Raw genomic sequence first — 16,845 nt, forward strand, 5'->3', positions numbered from 1 at the left:
CCAGCCTTAATTCCTAGCTGTGCCCCTGATTACAGTGGTGTGGTTGTTATCTTTTTACCATTAAATGAGAGAAGGAGTTTCAAAATAATACAATGTTGTACTCATTTCTCTTTCTAATCTACTTCCTACCTCATTGCCAAAGTTCCCCCTTTCCTTCCTATTGCTTTTGACATGTCACTACCTCATTATTGCCGCCAAAGGGCAGTCGTACAGTTTGCGTAAGTATTTGCATGTTGTCTTACTTTTTTATAGAGAAATGCTATGTATTATTTTTTCATGAGTAATTTGTTGCACAGCATCAGCATCTTATTTAAGACCCTTTGCTTTTACATTTTTATAATTATGACCCACTCTTTCATTTTTGTAGGGCATATCCAATGTGTGCCGGATATGTTCCTGTGAAGGAAAATAGGGCAAGAGGCAGGGGACCTAGCAGTCTCTGCTTACACTGCAATTTGGCCAGGAAGCAAATGTGTGACAGAAAAAGACGGCAGCAGGTGTTTCTTGCCAAAAAGAAATACCTAAAAGTTGCCTTGACAAAATGTCGAGTTAAGGCTGCACGCCTGTCTACTAAGGTATAGTATGGTTTACTGTTGGTTCAGCATGGTGCATTTCATCACTTTACTTACTAACTGATGAATTTCTAGGTCTCCGACTTAAAAAAGCACATGGAGGAGTTGAGAGTACAGACCAGTGCTAAATCTGCCGACATCTTGGAGGCTGAAGTAGCTAGTCTACCTGTGGCTCAGCAAGAGGCTATCACAGCCTGTTTTGAGTCCTCAAAACGAGTGAATTCGAAAGGTAGACGATATACTAATAACTGGGTGTATGAATGCATACTGTTAAGGATCAAGAGCCCAAAAGCTTATGAGCACCTCAGGTCTCATGGGATATTAGCATTACCAAGTGCACAGACCCTTCGTCGTTACTTTTCTACGTCGTTACAGTTACTTCGTCGTTAAAATTAAAGGGGCCTATGGGTTCCAGGAGGCAACCTTCAAGTGTTTGAAGGAAAAGGTGAAACTTCTTCCGTCTGTGGAGAAGAGAGGTATGACAATGATGTTTAAATGAAGATTCATTTTTCTGTCTATCTGCTTAAAAATACTATTTATTTACTACATTTGTTTCCCTAGGTGCTCTCCTAATCGATGAAATGAAGCTCGCCCAATGTGTTGCTTTCGACCGGAGGGAGCTTAAAGTAGTTGGTTTCACCGATCTAGGAGACCATACCCCAAGGCACCAGAGAAATCAGCGTGGAGATCATGCCCTGGTAATGATGTACCAGCCATTTAGAGGTAGATGGGTGCAGGCTCTGTCTTGCTTTTTGAGCAAGGGCTGTGCCTCAAGCACCGTTCTCCATCACCTAATACTGGAGTGCATCATTCTTCTGGAGAAGGCTGATCTCCATGTTGATTTGGTGGTGACAGATGGTGCCCAGTGGAATCGGACAATGTGGAGGCACTTTGGTATAGATGCCAAAAATGCCAGCTGCATTCATCCAGTGAATGCATTGAGGAGACTGTGGTTCTCGTCCGACTTCCCACATTTGATAAAGAATGTGAGGAACTTTTTTGTGAAAAATGAGGAGACTTGGGTAGGTATTTGTATACTTATGATTAGAAATTTTCAAAATATAGAAATTATATACTTAGTAATTTTTCATTGCATCTTAACTTTGATGCAATTTTTTCTGTGCTATTGTATTGATGTCTCTTAATTTTCAATTTTTTCCTTATTTATATAACTTTCTGCAGACACCTGATGGCATCGTCAAACTTAAGCACTGGGAGGCGATTGTGAAACTGGGTAATCCATGTGGATTCCAATTGAAGGCATGCCCTGATTTGACCATGGACCACATACACCCGAAACCATACCAGAAGATGAATGTTCGTAGAGCCTTTCAGGTATAGTGGTTCTTCTTGTGCTGTATACACTGTGAAATACGTCTATCGAACCGTAGGTAATGTAATCTCTCTCATCTTAGTTCTTCGGTGGTAAGGTTGCAGCGGCAATGCAGGTCTACAAAGGTCGGCATGATGGTTTGGAGGACTGTGACGCTTCAATAAAAATAATTCAGCGTTTTCAGGTCCTTATTCAGTCTCTCAACTCACGGACTCAATTGGGTGCACTGAGGAAGGGATCAGAAAATTGGAATGTGAGTCATAAGTTGTAATTGCTTGGAAGCTTAGATTTCAAAAGTAGGCACACCTGAAATCTTGTATGTAGAATGTGTATTCCTTTCTGAATAATTTCCTTATGTCACACCTGGGAATTCTATCTTCCTGTTAAATATGTAATTGGTCTTCCTTAATTTGCAGCAAGGTATGGAGAGTAATAGTAATTTTTTCCTTATCTGTTCCTTAGGCTCTTCTAAATTTCCTTACTTACATCGAGGAATGGGAAAAGGCTGCCCTAGAAAATGGGTACTATTTTCTATCGGGGAACACTACCCTAGGCCTTAAAGTGAGCATTCGTTCGGCTTTAGAGCTTTACAGCTTTCTGGAGGCAGAATGTGGTTTTCAGTACCTTATGACTGCCAGATTAAATCAGGATGCTTTGGAAGTATGTGGATCGCATTTGGTTATTTGTATGAATATTCTATTGCAGTTATCCTTAGGAGTGATATCAAGTTGTTTATGAATTGATATGGACAATTCCAATTTATTCTTTGCAGAGATTCTTTGGAATGATGCGCTCTGCTTGTGGATCAAATGATCACCCAGACTCAGTGTTGTTTGCGCAGATGTTCAAGCTCATCAGCACATATTCACTGGTCAAGCCACCCAGGGGGAGCAATGTATCTGGGGGGGATATGTTGAAGACCCTGGTGTCAACGGTTGCCATAGATGATTCATGGGATCGTCATGACAAGCTCAGTGGCATCATGGACAATATAGTTGATAAGGGGAGCTTGGCAGAAAATATGCCTGTAATAATGGAGGATGACCATAATTACCATGTGCTCCATTCATCAGACTATGTCCTGGGGTACTTCTCTGGGTATGTAGCAAGGAAATGTCAACGTTTTACAAAATGTGAAGATTGTCGAAAGAGTGTGCACCATGAAGGTGCTCCTGATGGTGAGGGTTGTAAGGCCTTCCTCCATTATGTTAACAGGGGACACTTATCATATTCATCAAAGAGGCTGTATGATTTGATAAGTGTTCTAGAAATGAAGACTGTCCAGGTGCTTTCCTCAAGCCCACTAAGTGTGGACACACTTTTCGATGTCTTGGCAGCCGTGGATGATATTGATGCATTACCGCTAGTAGGTTGTCCACAGCATTGCCATTCTTTCACTGGAGCCATAGTGCGATTCTTTGCTTTTACTAGAATGCACTTTGCATGTAAAGCAGCTAACAAGGCCGATAATGTTAATCAGGAGAAGGCACGCCTCCACAGGAAGATGGCAAAGTTGCAATAATAACTTCATTTCTGCGTATTTCTTATTTATCTAACAAATAGTATGCTGTATAACAGTGTCATACGTTACAGTTACAAACTGCAGATATGGACTGCATTAGTGTGTAGTTCTTGTTCCTGCAAATTCAATGTTTTTGTACATAGTGCCTCTTGAATCCTGACTACAATTCCCCATGTGCTTCATCCAAACTTATTTCAGTGATTATGTACTTTGCAAACTGCAGATATGGACTGCATTAGTGTGTAGTTCTTGTTCCTGCAAATTCAATGCTTTGTGGTGTAGTGCCTCCTGCATCCTCACTGCCACTTATCATGTGCTCCCTAAAACTTTTCATAGTGCTGATGTTCTTTGTAAACTGCAGATATGGACTGCATTAGTGTGTAGTTCTTGTTCCTGCAAATTCAATGCTTTTTTACATAGTGCCTCTTGAATCCTGACTACAATTTCCCATGTGCTTCCTCCAAACTTATGGCAGTGATTATGTACTTTGCAATCTGCAGATATGGACTGCATTAGTGTGTAGTTCTTGTTCCTGCAAAGTCAGTGCTGTGTGATGTAGCGTCTCTTGCATCCTGACTACCATTTCCCATGTGCTTCATCCAAACTTATGACAGTATTATGTACTTTGTGAACTGAAGATGCTTTGTGATATAGTACAATCTGTGGCAAGTGAGTATCGTACTCTTTTACTACCAGTGTTAGTTTTGATGTTATATTCTTGATAATTATTCCATGGTAATCTTGTTAATATGTTTGTGATATTTTCACAGATTGAATTCATCCATCAGTGGTATTGATGTTGATGTTGGTGATGAATTAATGGATATTGTCTTGGGGTGTTATCATTCTCTTTGAGTTGCTCCCTGGTTTGAGAAGACGTGTACAGTATCACCCTGCTGTAGTTCTTTAAGAACGTATACTGTACAATGTGTGGCAAGTGAGTATCGTACTCTTTTACCACCAGTGTTAGTTTTGATGTTATATTCTTGATAATTATTCCATGGTCATCTTGTTAATATGTTTGTGATATTTTCAGAGAATGAAGTCATGGCAAGTAAGTATCACATTCATTTACCTCCAGTGTTGGTTTTCAATTATATGTACTTGTTACTTTTTTGGTAGTCATATTCGTAATTCATTTGTGATTTTTTCAGACAATGAAGCGCTACATCAGTGGTGTTGACGGTGATCTTGATGATGGTGGAGTTGTGATGGTCTTGTAGTCGCAATGTTCCCCTGGTTTCGCCCTTCTGGTTGGACATCTATGATTGTTCATGTTGCTGATGCTAGTTTAAGATCTTAAAATATACATAGCATTTATACATAGCAATATGCATAGCCCATATCTATTGCTCCTGTGCGACCATTGATGTTATATTGTCCAGATTTATGCAATTGTCATACTGTTATTATGTTTGTTATATTTTCAGAGTTTGAAGACTATCATCTGTGTTATTGATGTTGATCTTGATGATGTTTTAGTTGTGACGGTCTTGGAGTCTCATTAGTCCCCTGGTGTTGCCCTCTGGTTGGAGGACATCTTGAAGCATCATCTTGCTGATGCTGGTTTAAGACCTTATAATATACAATGCTGTGCAAGTGAGTATTCCATATTTATTCCTCCAGTGTTAGTTTTGATGTTAAATTCTTCATATTTATTCCATGGTCATATTGTAAATATGTTTTTTTATGTTTTCAGAGAATGAAAACTTATGTCAGTGGTATTGATGGTGATCTTGATGATGAATTAATGGTTATGGTCTTATAGTTAATTGTCCCCCTGGTTTTGCTTCCTGTTTTGGGAGGGCCTTTAAAGTATCATCATGCTGATGCTGGTTTATGGTCTCTGAATTTATGTTGTGCAAGTGAGTGATCCATATGCATTCCTCCAGTGTGAATTATGTGTTGTGTTGTCCATATTTTTTGCATTGTCTTTTTGTTAATTTTTTTGTCATATTTTCAGAGAATGAAGACTTAAGCCCGTATGACACTTGCCAATTTATTGGCCAATCCATTGGATATTGGATTGTGTACCCACTGACACACGCCAATTTCTAGCCCAATCTCAGTTTCACAATATTGGGCACAATTTCTTGGCCAATCTACAATTTAGAACAGGTTCTATTTTCTCGAGGCCAATCTCCAATCAGAACTCAGTCTTGTCGACTCCTAGTGGCCAAAACTAGAAGCTCTTTGCAAAACATTTCACCTCGGAATTTTAATATCATATATAAAAACTTTACAAGCATAGCAACCCATGAAATAGCTCAAATAATTAATGTGTACTTTGAGAGAATATAAATTCACAAACATCAACTGTATAAAGTGGGTAATTCGGAAATAACATTTCGGATATTTAATGAATAAAAACGTCGTGTTTCTCCTCGATAGCGTCTATATTTTGCTTATTTTACAATTATTAAACTATTTTTCATGATTTGAGCGCTAAAGTTTCGGGTGAAAGTCCCAATTGATGACACAATCTCTGTTTATTCGATGAACATATTCCAGCCAAAACGAGCCGCTACGTTATCTTGGCTCACCTATGAGATCACCATATTGCCTATCTCTCATCATTCAAGGAACTCACCCGAATTAAATTTCGAGCAATTCGAGAATATCTTTGCAGCCCCTCGAAATAGTTATTAAATTTACAATTATTATGCCACCTCCCATTCTGTAGCTCATTGGCAATTAACCTGCGTCTTGAGATGCTCTTTTGTCATTTTGTGTTATGTGGCGTTCTTTAGTGGGGTATTAGAACACTATAACGGCCAATATTGGTGTAAATATTGGTACGTGTCATACGATGCCTAAAGCCCAATATTTTAACCAATATTGCGCGCCGATATATTGGCCAATAAATTGGCAAGTGTCATACGGGCTTTACCTCAGTGGTATTGATGGTGATCTTGATGATGATTGAATTGTGCTGGTTTTGGAGTGTAACACATGACGTATCAAGTTGCTGGTTCTCCCTAATGGTTTTGCAGGGAGACAGGAGGACGGTTATGTCCGCGGTTTGAATGCCGATGTTTGTCTGAAAGTATGTTGGTTATGTGGAAAAAAATGTCACTGCTGTCCTCCGCGTTGACCCGTGTTCAGGAGATGTTGGGATTTACAAATCTTGCACTCCTTATTATCTCATCTCTTTCTTCTAACCCAGTAAACTCTATTGGCTATCCTCATGTTCCATTACTGTCCCTAGCCAGTTTCCTGTCCTACTGTTTATGGATCATCAAGTTTCATGACCCTTACGTTCCATCAGCCTTATCAAGCTGTTTTCTAAGTCTTTGTCCATCTTTCACACCTCATTCCATGATTAGCAAGTCAGCTGTGGAGGAAGGATTGTTAAGGTAGAACTATTTAAAGGATGTTAGAATGTATGTCATTAAGGAAAACAGAACGAATGGAAGCACATTCAGTTATGACATTATGAGAAAAGTTTTCTTTTTCCCACTTAATACTAAAATCGTTCATTTTGAGACAGTGCAGATCTTTGGGCAATATGCATGAAAAAAAATTTAAAGCAGATTATATTTCTGCACCTTGCATACATTAATCCAACATTGGAACTAATATATTTGCTTAAACGTAAATAGTGTGGTAAAGAAACATTTCAAATCATCTCAATATATGTTGCAAGGCTGGTATAATGATGTGCACCGAGGTTGTACATTTTCCATTTTACAAGTTATATCCCCTGTGTCATTTGAGAACAATTTGTAACATATTGAACCACTTGTCTTTCCTCCCTAAGTGTGTGCTAGAAGTGAAAAAAATATCTCGTCCACGTAAGGTTTTAGATTCATTTGCATGAAAACTCCATGCAATTGAGTTGTGATTTGAAAGTGAGATGATTACTCAAGGGCGTGAAATCTTAACATGAGAATATTTCTTGTACCTTGGCCTATGAGGAAGAAAGCCATGACAATTTTTCTACATAACAAATATTGTTACCAAAATTAACATAGGCATTCAGATCCTGAACATCACTATTGCGAGTGTTAGTGTTTTGTGCAAGTGAGTTGACCATATGCGTTCCTTCAGTGTAATTTCCTATGCAATTTAACCTTAATTATTCACTGATATAAGGATTAACATGTTTTCGATATTTTCAGGGAATGAAGACTTGCATCAGTGTGGAAGTCAACATCAAACAGTATCACAGCTATTCACCTTATATGTACTTCTGTTTAATTTCTCCCTTCATTATAATTTAATTCTCCTTGTATGTTGGTTTTTACATCAATGCAGTAATAGTCAACATAGGCAGATCTAGGGGGGCACGTACCTCCCCAGACCCTTAAAAATATGCAAGATATTTAATAGGGTCCAGTTACCATTGCATTTGTTCTGTATTATGGGTGCCCCCTGAACCCCCAAAATGAAATCATGGAGCCGCTCCATATACCCTGAGACATTGGTAAATTGGACTTTTTTGTACTATTGTCTTCATTATGCACAAGTTGTACGTATATAACACTTAGCTGCTGATTAAAGGTCTTTGGGTTCAAATCCCATGCGTCTTACATGACATTTAATTGTTGCTTGGGAGTGGATATAATATACTTCAGTCCATGTGTAGAAAAGCCAACTTTTTTATCTCTGGTCCCAGGTAGATGATTAGTTGTTATGGAGGTATTTGTTGCCGAAATTGCCATTTTCGTGCCTGATCACATCCCAGTGTAAGAAACCTGTCAAGGAGTCATGGCAATCACCTGATAACTGTTTTCAAAATATCCTTTGATGTTATAATGGTTAATAAACTTGAATGCTGCCAATTTCTTGAGTAATCCTGCATATGTCAATTTCCTTCCCGATTATTTCGTGCGTCTAAGCTTAATCGGCGGAAGATCACCGTTGTCGCAAAGTTATAACAGTTTCTTGTGGAGGGCGTCGGTGTGTGTATAATTTCAGATGGCTAAATTATCACGGGCATGTGCGTCTCTTCCTTCGCATCGAATACAGGTATGACTATAATCTAACACATATTGTCATAAATTTGGGTAGAACCCATCAATGTTCGCCAAATTGAGGTCTAAAATAATTTTGAAATTACATTGATTCAACAGTAAAACGTCTGCTAGCTGCCTCGATTGCGCAGGCTGGCCCTCTAGCGGCCAAAGTTGGAACTTGAATTTCTCGCGCAGCCATTGATAACAAATTCGAGGTGGGACATTGCCGTCCTTATACAGGGTTCTTGCCCTATGTTTTCCTCACGGTGGCGCTGAAGCCGGCCGGCAGAACAATTTTGCGCAACTAGCCATCTTGCTTTCACCGACCGCTACTCGTGTGCCATTAACACCCGTGTATTAGAGAGGCTACTTTTACTGCTTTTGGTACTTTTTAGAAGAAGAATGGTGAACCACTGCGTTGTATGGGGGTGCAATTTTAAGTACTCTTCGAGGAAAAAAGTTCCTGGGGGGTGAAAATGAGTCTCTACACACATAAATAATAGATATAAGGAAAGCATGGTTTACGTTAAGTAATGTCTCCGCTTCCATCTCACACCGCATGAAAATTTTTTCCAATGCCTTTTTTTGAACGTATCACCACGAAATTTCTAAAATGAAAATTGCAGGTTATGGTCTACCATTTTAAATTTATTTCTAGGCAAAATTCACATAGTTGTAGAAATAGCATCATGAATTCGTGGCACCTAATTTTTGCTAAAATGCAAAATATTCTCGAAAATAAATTCTAAAGGTGTGTGACGGATGTGAATATTTAACGATGTTTCTGAAAGCGATATTATTTCAAATGCGGTACTCTCATATCTCTAGCATCAGTAATTAACAATAATATGTGCTATCTCGGTCTCTATCTTCGTGTTTTGTCGTGAAATCATAATAATCGTTATTCAGTTGTGTTTTGTGTGGTTACCAAGAAAAGATTCTCTCTGGTTTCCTTTATGCCATGTGCATTCCGCTGTTGTATTATTATATTGTATCCGTATTTTATTTCCATTGAAGTATTATTACTTGTTTATATCTGAGGAGCGTGTATGATGGACCTTTAATTATGTCTGGTAACTTAAGGAATTTCTTTCAAAAGCATAAGTTTTTACTTTGTGAATATCTGTTTTATTTAATTGAATTGTCTTTGTGTTCCCTCCTTAAAATTTCAAGCATACACTTATGCTGTCAGCCATATATGTGTTTAATCCTTTTTTCCGAACCTCACCTCATTCGAGTGGCTATGCCTTATCATAAAACTCTGGGAGGGAGGGGGAGGGGCTCAAGTGATGAGGGGCGCTCAATGGAGAGGTGCCTATAGCGTAACTTTGGGTAAACGCGGCCCTGATCAAGGCAATGTGGAAAGTGGTTCATAACGAGGTTGGTTACATTCAAAATAATTCAACCTTTCCACCTCGTGCTAATCAGTTACGTGATCATTTTGTGGATTCTATATATAAAATGGTGTGTGAGTGAAATCTGTGAGTTTTTTAAGCCAATAACTTGTTTTCAAGTTCCCAATTGGGTGATCGTGAAGGAAAATCTAAAACACTGCCTGTATAAAATATTGTAAATTATATTTCTGATGCTTAAGGATATAGGAATTCAGTCGCATCGACTCTTTACGACTTCGAAAAAGCATTTTACAGCGTCAAGTAGCCTGCCTTGTAAAGAAAGCTAGATTGTAATGGGCTTAAAGAAGTAGTATCAAATTTTATTAAGTTATATTTTTCGCCCAATTACTTATGGCAGTGCATAGGCGGATCCAGGGGGGGGGGGCACGGGGGCACGTGCCCCCCCCCTAGACCCTAAAAAATATGCTAGATTTTTAATACCGTCCCATTATCATTTCGTTCGTTTTGTATGACGAGGTATCCTTGTGCCCCCCTGAACAAAATCCCAGATACGGCCTTGCTTGTGCCCCTCCCAGAAAGAAATCCTGGATCCGCCCCTGTGGCAGTGGAAGGTTAGGGGGCATTTCTTCTAGTATCTTATGAATTGCGAGACTTTATTAAAAATCAGTGCAATTGACAACTCATACAGTTGGCGGAAACATCAAACATTTGGAATTGTCGAATTATTTTGTTCGAATAGCATGACAATGCCGCTGGTAAAGCTAAGGGTGAACCAGGGTGAACAATACCATGTATTCGCGATAGTAGGCAAGCTGACCGTTCCTAGCAGACGACGTAGTCAACCATTTTCCCCATCTGCTACGCCCCTTTTATATTTGCACAAAATTTTTGTATCGAGATAACTCTTGCATTTGGATTCAAGATCTAATATATTGAGCAGGAACCGAATTAGTAATAATCTTAGCTCTGCTTGCATTACCAATTTCATAACTTCGTCCCGGTTATGTTCCGCTCAAATATCGGCTAATTTACCACGTAAGTGTCACGATCGTTCCCTTTATTTTTAACTTGATCTATCTTAAACGAAAATGACAACGTTTTCCATAGTTAAAAGCCTTGTTCAAACCACCATTATCTTTCACAATGTAGTTTCCCTCCAGTTCCTTACGTACGCAAACTCATATGTGGGTGAAAGCAACATTGCCGCCAGACGAGCGTCCCGGCTTCACCCCACCCCCCGCCACTGCCAATCTAGTGTCTCCAACTGTGTATCCAACTAGTGTATCTGTGGTTCCAACGGTTCGCGAGAGAGTGCGGGAATCAGGAGTCAAATTATTTTCCTCGGGTTATTTTTCGGTTATGCCAAAAAAACCGAGTACTCAGGTTAACCGGCGTCGAAAAATAACCGGTTTTTACTCGATTAACCTTCTAAAAAACCGGTTATAATTAAAACCGGTTATTTTTGCCCATCCCTATTTGTGAGGCATTTTTGTTAAATATACCTTTCTCGTGTTGGTGCCGGTATGCGAAGGAAACTCCTGCAGGACTAGACCCAAAGTTCAAGTTTTTAGCTTTCCTATAGATCTCCATGGATTGAAGAAGAAGTGTATTTGGGCGATAAGAAGAGACATTTTCACCCCTACGAAAAACATTAAGGTATGTACCCTTTCTCCCTGAATTTCTTTAGACGTAATTTCTAGTTAAAAGTGGCTTCAGGATTTTGATGAACAGGACTGAAAGTGGTGATTTAAAATATTGTAGCAGTAATTCATTTGGAAATTCTTGCATTTTAGTTGTGTTTGTTGTATTCTGTCGTGCAAAAATTGCTCTATGGAGAATGTTCTTAAATATAATATATGTATTACTAATATATTTTATAACTTTCATATATACATATATAATGTATTAATATTTTTACTTAAAATCTTGAAAAATCCAAAGAAAAGTTTCTAAAATGTTTACGGCCTAAAATGGACAGGTTTCCTAATTTTGAAACCTTAAGAATGTTAAACACGAGACTAATAAGACTTTAGTTTCCTGTCTTATTTAATCTGCTTGTTACCTACAAGAGACGATTTCTTGCTACAATGAAATTTTTATATACTTCATTACCACAGTAGCAGTGCAGGAGAGCATGTCAGTCCCTGAAAAAGATGTGGAGGTGGCTATCAGAAACTCACTAAGGCACGCCAAGTGACAGCAACAACACGGTTGCAGGGGGAGAAGAAAATTAAGTACATAATACGTATGTAGTTTCTTGTGTTGTATTATTTTACCAAAGAAGCCCAATAAATATTGTGTATGGAATTGATGCCTAATTTATTTAAATTCTTGTCTGGACCTATTATTTAGATACTAGTATCGAACGAAATTCAGCCCTAACCTAAACGTGTCTTGAAGGTGCCCGGAGCGGACACATTCAGGTCCGTGGGCATCCTTTTTTTACTGACATGCGGACTTGCGGCGACATCCTCTGGCATGAATTCGGGCGGTCTACGGATGTCCGTAGGCCACTTGGCGGGCAGTCACCGGACGTCCTAAAGGTGTCCGTGTGCTGTGTGGGAAGTACCTTGTAGGCGTTTATTTTTATATGAATAAATGATGTTTTACTTTGAATTAATTACATGCTATTCTTAATTTCCACTGTTTAACTTGAGAATCCCCTATTTATCATTTAAACATTTGGTATTGAATTGTTGATTAGTTTTCAGTTTAACAATGTTTAAAGGATTATAATGTTATCTTTTGGACAGCATTCACTCCATTTTCATTTATGCCTTTGTATGCATGTGGGTTCCTAGAGGAAGTGTGGTAAGGGAAATGGTCTGTTGGTATAATTTTTATGAGTGTTTCTTTAGGACCTGAGATGAAATGAGGAAGAAAATGGGTAGTATTACTCCACCTATTTTGGATGAGGTATTCCTAGGTCTTCTTTCATACAGTCCGTATACAATTCTTATTCAGCCCGTATACAGCCCATGTACAATTCTTATGCAGCCCATGTTTAATTCTTATACAGCCTATATGTAATTTGTATAAAAATGTATATTTTTATACAAATTGTATACTCATTTTTGTATATAACTTGTATACTGTAGCGGTAAGGACCGGAGCCGGCCCGACGCATCATTTTAAAGCATCGCGGCTGGGGGGGTTACGTCTGCGCGCACACTCACAATTTTAGCATTTTTTTCACGGAGTTCTGTCCTGGATTTATGTAAAGGGTTTATTTTGTTTTTTCATTGTAGAATATTTTTTTTAATGTACGGGAAGTCGTGTGAATTTGTGTGAGAGTGAATTTCCGGGAGAGGCGACGCAGTGGTTCTCTCCCGGAATGCGTTTGAAAACCCGCCTTTCGGCCGGGGAAAAAGAGGGCGTTGTGGTGCACCAGAGGTGATTGTGGGTAGTACTGAGGTGATAAAAGGGAGAGACGAGAAGCCTAGTGCTCTCTCTCTCCTACGGTCTGACACGAGATAAGTCAAATAGTGGTGTTCAGTGACAAGCAGCAGCAGCCAAGCTACGGCACGTGGAGGAGGCAGATACGAGGACAGCTCTTCAGGGGTGGCGAGAACATCGGATAAAGGAAGTAAGCTTGGAAATTACCAAAGCCCGAATAGATCCTTTTGTGTCCAGATTGTTCCCCCCTTTGAAAGTCCCAAGTGTACTCCCTACAATAAGGCCCTAGTGAATTTACTGTTGGCTGGTCTTAGTCACGGCCCTGCAAGACTTGAGTGCGGCACGTGGTGAAGCTTGAGCATAATATCTGAATGTTAGTGTCACTTGGCGGATCATTGAGCCCGACTTCAAGACGGGTGGCCACGTGACCAGACTAACACACTTGTATATTTTGTTGTTGGAAACATCATTTTTTTATAATCATTGAGAAAGTGCTATTGTAATTTTGAAGGAGAAGCCGAAGGTGCATATTTCATGTTGGAGGTGACGCCGATGGATTTTGGAACGGGGATTTATTGTGTGTGTTTGGGGAATACTTTAGTGTCAGTGTAAATTTTAGAACCTATGGTAGTTCAGTTATTAAAAATCAATTGTAAAAGGGATGTCATTGAAGTTATTTGTTTTGCTATTGCCACGATTTCCTTAAATACTGTTGTAAGTGAGTGTGCGTGCAGGCACGAACAATTAGGGAACTTGATTTTAAGCCCGGATACGGTAAGTCTCCGTAGGGGCAATTTTCTATTTTGGGGGAGTGGAGAGTTAACAATCACATGTACGGGGAGATATCGAACGGGAGGCGAGCGGGCGGCTCTCGCGGTTTGAACCGTTACATATGAAAAATGGCGCTGCGGACAGGATCCCAATTCATTCATTCACTTTTAAAAGGGCAATTGAGGGAAAATATTTTATGGCAGAGTTAATTTGTGATGGCAAGCGAATAGTTCTTGTAAAAAAATTTGTTTCAGTTAATGAAAGACTATTTGTCAAGTGGAGTGCTGGGCCCATTCAGGTTCCTAAACCACGGATGCGTCGTCGGCGCGGAGGGTTCTTTGGTGAGGCCTAGGCACGCTTTGTAGGGGGTGTATTTGTGATTAGTGTGGGGGGAGAAGTTGGTTTTCGACGGGGACGTTTTGAGAAAGAACCAAATCGTGTTAAGATGGCCGAGAGGAGTCAAAGGGAGGAAAGGTTCATGCTCAATCGTAATATAGGGGATTTGACTGGGTTGGCCATTATGGAGGAAGTGGAACGGGACGCAGAGTCACCGGTTGGTCAAACGGAGTCCACTATAGAGTCGATTTACCAAACGCCGATCGCGTTGAACCCGGTGCGTGAGTTATTGGAGGAAATGCGAAGGGATAGGGAGAAGGAGAAAGAGGAAATGCGAGAGAGGGAACTCTTACGGGAGGAGGAGAAAAAGAAGGAACGGGAGAGGGAACTCCTACGGGAGAAGGAGAAGCAGGAAAGACGTAAGGAGAAGGAACGAGAGAGGGAACTCTTACGGGAGGAGGAGAAAAATAAGGAACGGGAGAGGGAACTCTTACGGGAGAAGGAGAAAGAGGAAAGACTAAGGGAGAAGGAGCAGGAGAAGGAGGAATTGCGTAAAGAAAGGCAATCCCTTCAGAGCGAATTCTTGAAAATGATGGGGGCGGTCAATAACCGAATTTCCCACCAGGAATCTACATTAGTAGAAGTTAAGGAAGTGACTATCAATCTCGGGGAGCGGATAAACAGAATAGAGGGTGAGGTTGAAGTTACGAGGGAACAAATAAAGGAGTCGACGAAAACAAAATTTGAATTGTTGAAGGGGCGCTTGGAGCGTTTAGAGCAACAGGGGCCTACCTCGGTAGTTGGTGGAATCACATGGGCGAAGGACGCAATTGTAATGCCTACGTTCCGAGGATGTACTTACGAGAATCCGATTACTTTTGTGAAGGAAGCAGAAAGGTATTTTACAGCGGTATCTTGTGGGGAAAATCAAAAAAGTATAATTTTTGTTAACATGTTACGGGAAAAAGCAAGTCTGTGGGTAAAGACATTGGAATCCATCGATGAGGGACACGAGGACTTGAAAGGGAAGTTTTTGGGTCGATATTGGGACTTGAAGGCCAGGTGTCGATCTCGAGAAAATGTAAGTAAAGGGAGATATTATCCCGGGGGAAGGGAGACAATTGAAGAATATGCGATGAAAAAAATCGTATTAGCGAAAGATTGCTAGCCACCACTAAGTGAGGAGGAGATTATTTATTTTTTGAGCCATAGATATCCCATTGGGATACAGAATTTGTTGGGAAGTGCGAAGGTGGCGTCGACCCATGAGTTACTGAGTATGTTAAGAATCTACGACTCAGTGAATGACGAGGAGAGTAGGTCGGGGCCCCAGGCAGCCCAACAAAACAGGCGAGTGGCGTCCATAAACGTTTCAGAGGGAAGAAGGGGAGCCGTAGAAAGGAAGGGTGAGGGGGAGTTGAGAGGGTCTGAGGCGAGAACTCCGGTTTTGCCCACTTTTACGATCCCACCGCCGGCATTAGGTAATCCCCAGAGAATGAGAAGGGAAGCCGAGAAGGAGGGAGCAATTAGTAAGGTTGTAGGTGAGACGACCCAAGGTGAAGGCAAGGGGTTAGAAGCATTGAGACGATACCGTTAAACGGGTAAGGTCCGAGGCGAGTGATTCCGTCGGCTCGGAAGAAAAAAAAGGGGAATCACGAGAAATAATAGCTACGTGCATCCTAGAGGGTAATCCTTCAGACGACTTATTGTATGAGGAAGAAAGACAAGTTATGAGGAGAGAATGTCCGGATATTCAAGTGGAGTGTGGAGGTCATAGGGTAGGGGCTCTGATGGATACGGGTAGCGAAGTCTCAGCGATAGACGAAGCGTTATTTGAGCAGCTGTTAGCTAAAGACCCCAAACTTCCAATATTTCCGATGAAAAAGTGCTTTTTGGTATGTGCTAATAGAAAGAAATCGCACGCAATTACCAAGCAAGCGTTAATTACGGTGCAAGTGGGAATAAGAGAAGTTGACGTAGTGTGTCTCGTTGTGCAGAATTTAATTCCTCAACTCACCTTAGGGACAGACTGGTTGGCGGAAGTCGGCGCTACGATTGATTTTAAGGAGGGAAAAGTACAATTTAAGGTGGGAGAAGAGGGTGAAGTAGAGGCTGAGTTTCCCGTGTGTACCTTGACTTTGGGCGAAGAAAAGGGGAGAAAGGGCGTCACTGTCATGGACAGCAAAATTAAAGAAACAGTCCAAAGCCTCAATCATTTAGATATTGATCAAAGACGATCATTGGGTGCTTTATTAAGTAAATTTCAAGGGATTTTTTCTGAGGAACCGGGGTTAGTTAAAGGATTTACGCATAGGATTCAGTTGACGGAGGAAACGCCTTTCGTAATGAAGTCTTAAGTAGGGAGAATTTGGGGATTCTGGGCCATCACGTGATATTGCATCATCCCCCACCCCCCTCCGCTACCCAGCGCACACGTGCCGAGATCAGCCCCTCACGTGGCCTCTCCATTGCCCCCCCTCCCCCTCACTATCATACGCGCACGTGTCGAGGTCAGCGCTGACGTCAACTCCATTCACGCGACATTACGTCATTCAGATCGTGATCTGCCAGAGCTGCAATAAACATCCGACATTGGACCACC

The 16,845-nt window shown here is 40.6% G+C and overlaps 1 protein-coding gene across 1 annotated transcript; it reads left to right on the forward strand.

Moving 5' to 3' along the window:
* Positions 1 to 124: 124 nt before the first annotated feature.
* LOC124170811 lies at positions 125 to 962 on the forward strand. Its single transcript, XM_046549784.1, has 3 exons — positions 125 to 218; positions 368 to 575; positions 648 to 962. Exons 1-3 carry the CDS (start codon positions 172 to 174, stop codon positions 960 to 962), a joined length of 570 nt encoding a protein of 189 aa, XP_046405740.1. The 5' UTR covers positions 125 to 171.
* The last annotated feature ends 15,883 nt before the right edge of the window (positions 963 to 16,845 follow it).

The sequence above is a fragment of the Ischnura elegans genome, chromosome X, assembly GCF_921293095.1.
Source record: "Ischnura elegans chromosome X, ioIscEleg1.1, whole genome shotgun sequence".
NCBI classification, from domain to species: Eukaryota; Metazoa; Arthropoda; class Insecta; order Odonata; family Coenagrionidae; genus Ischnura; species Ischnura elegans.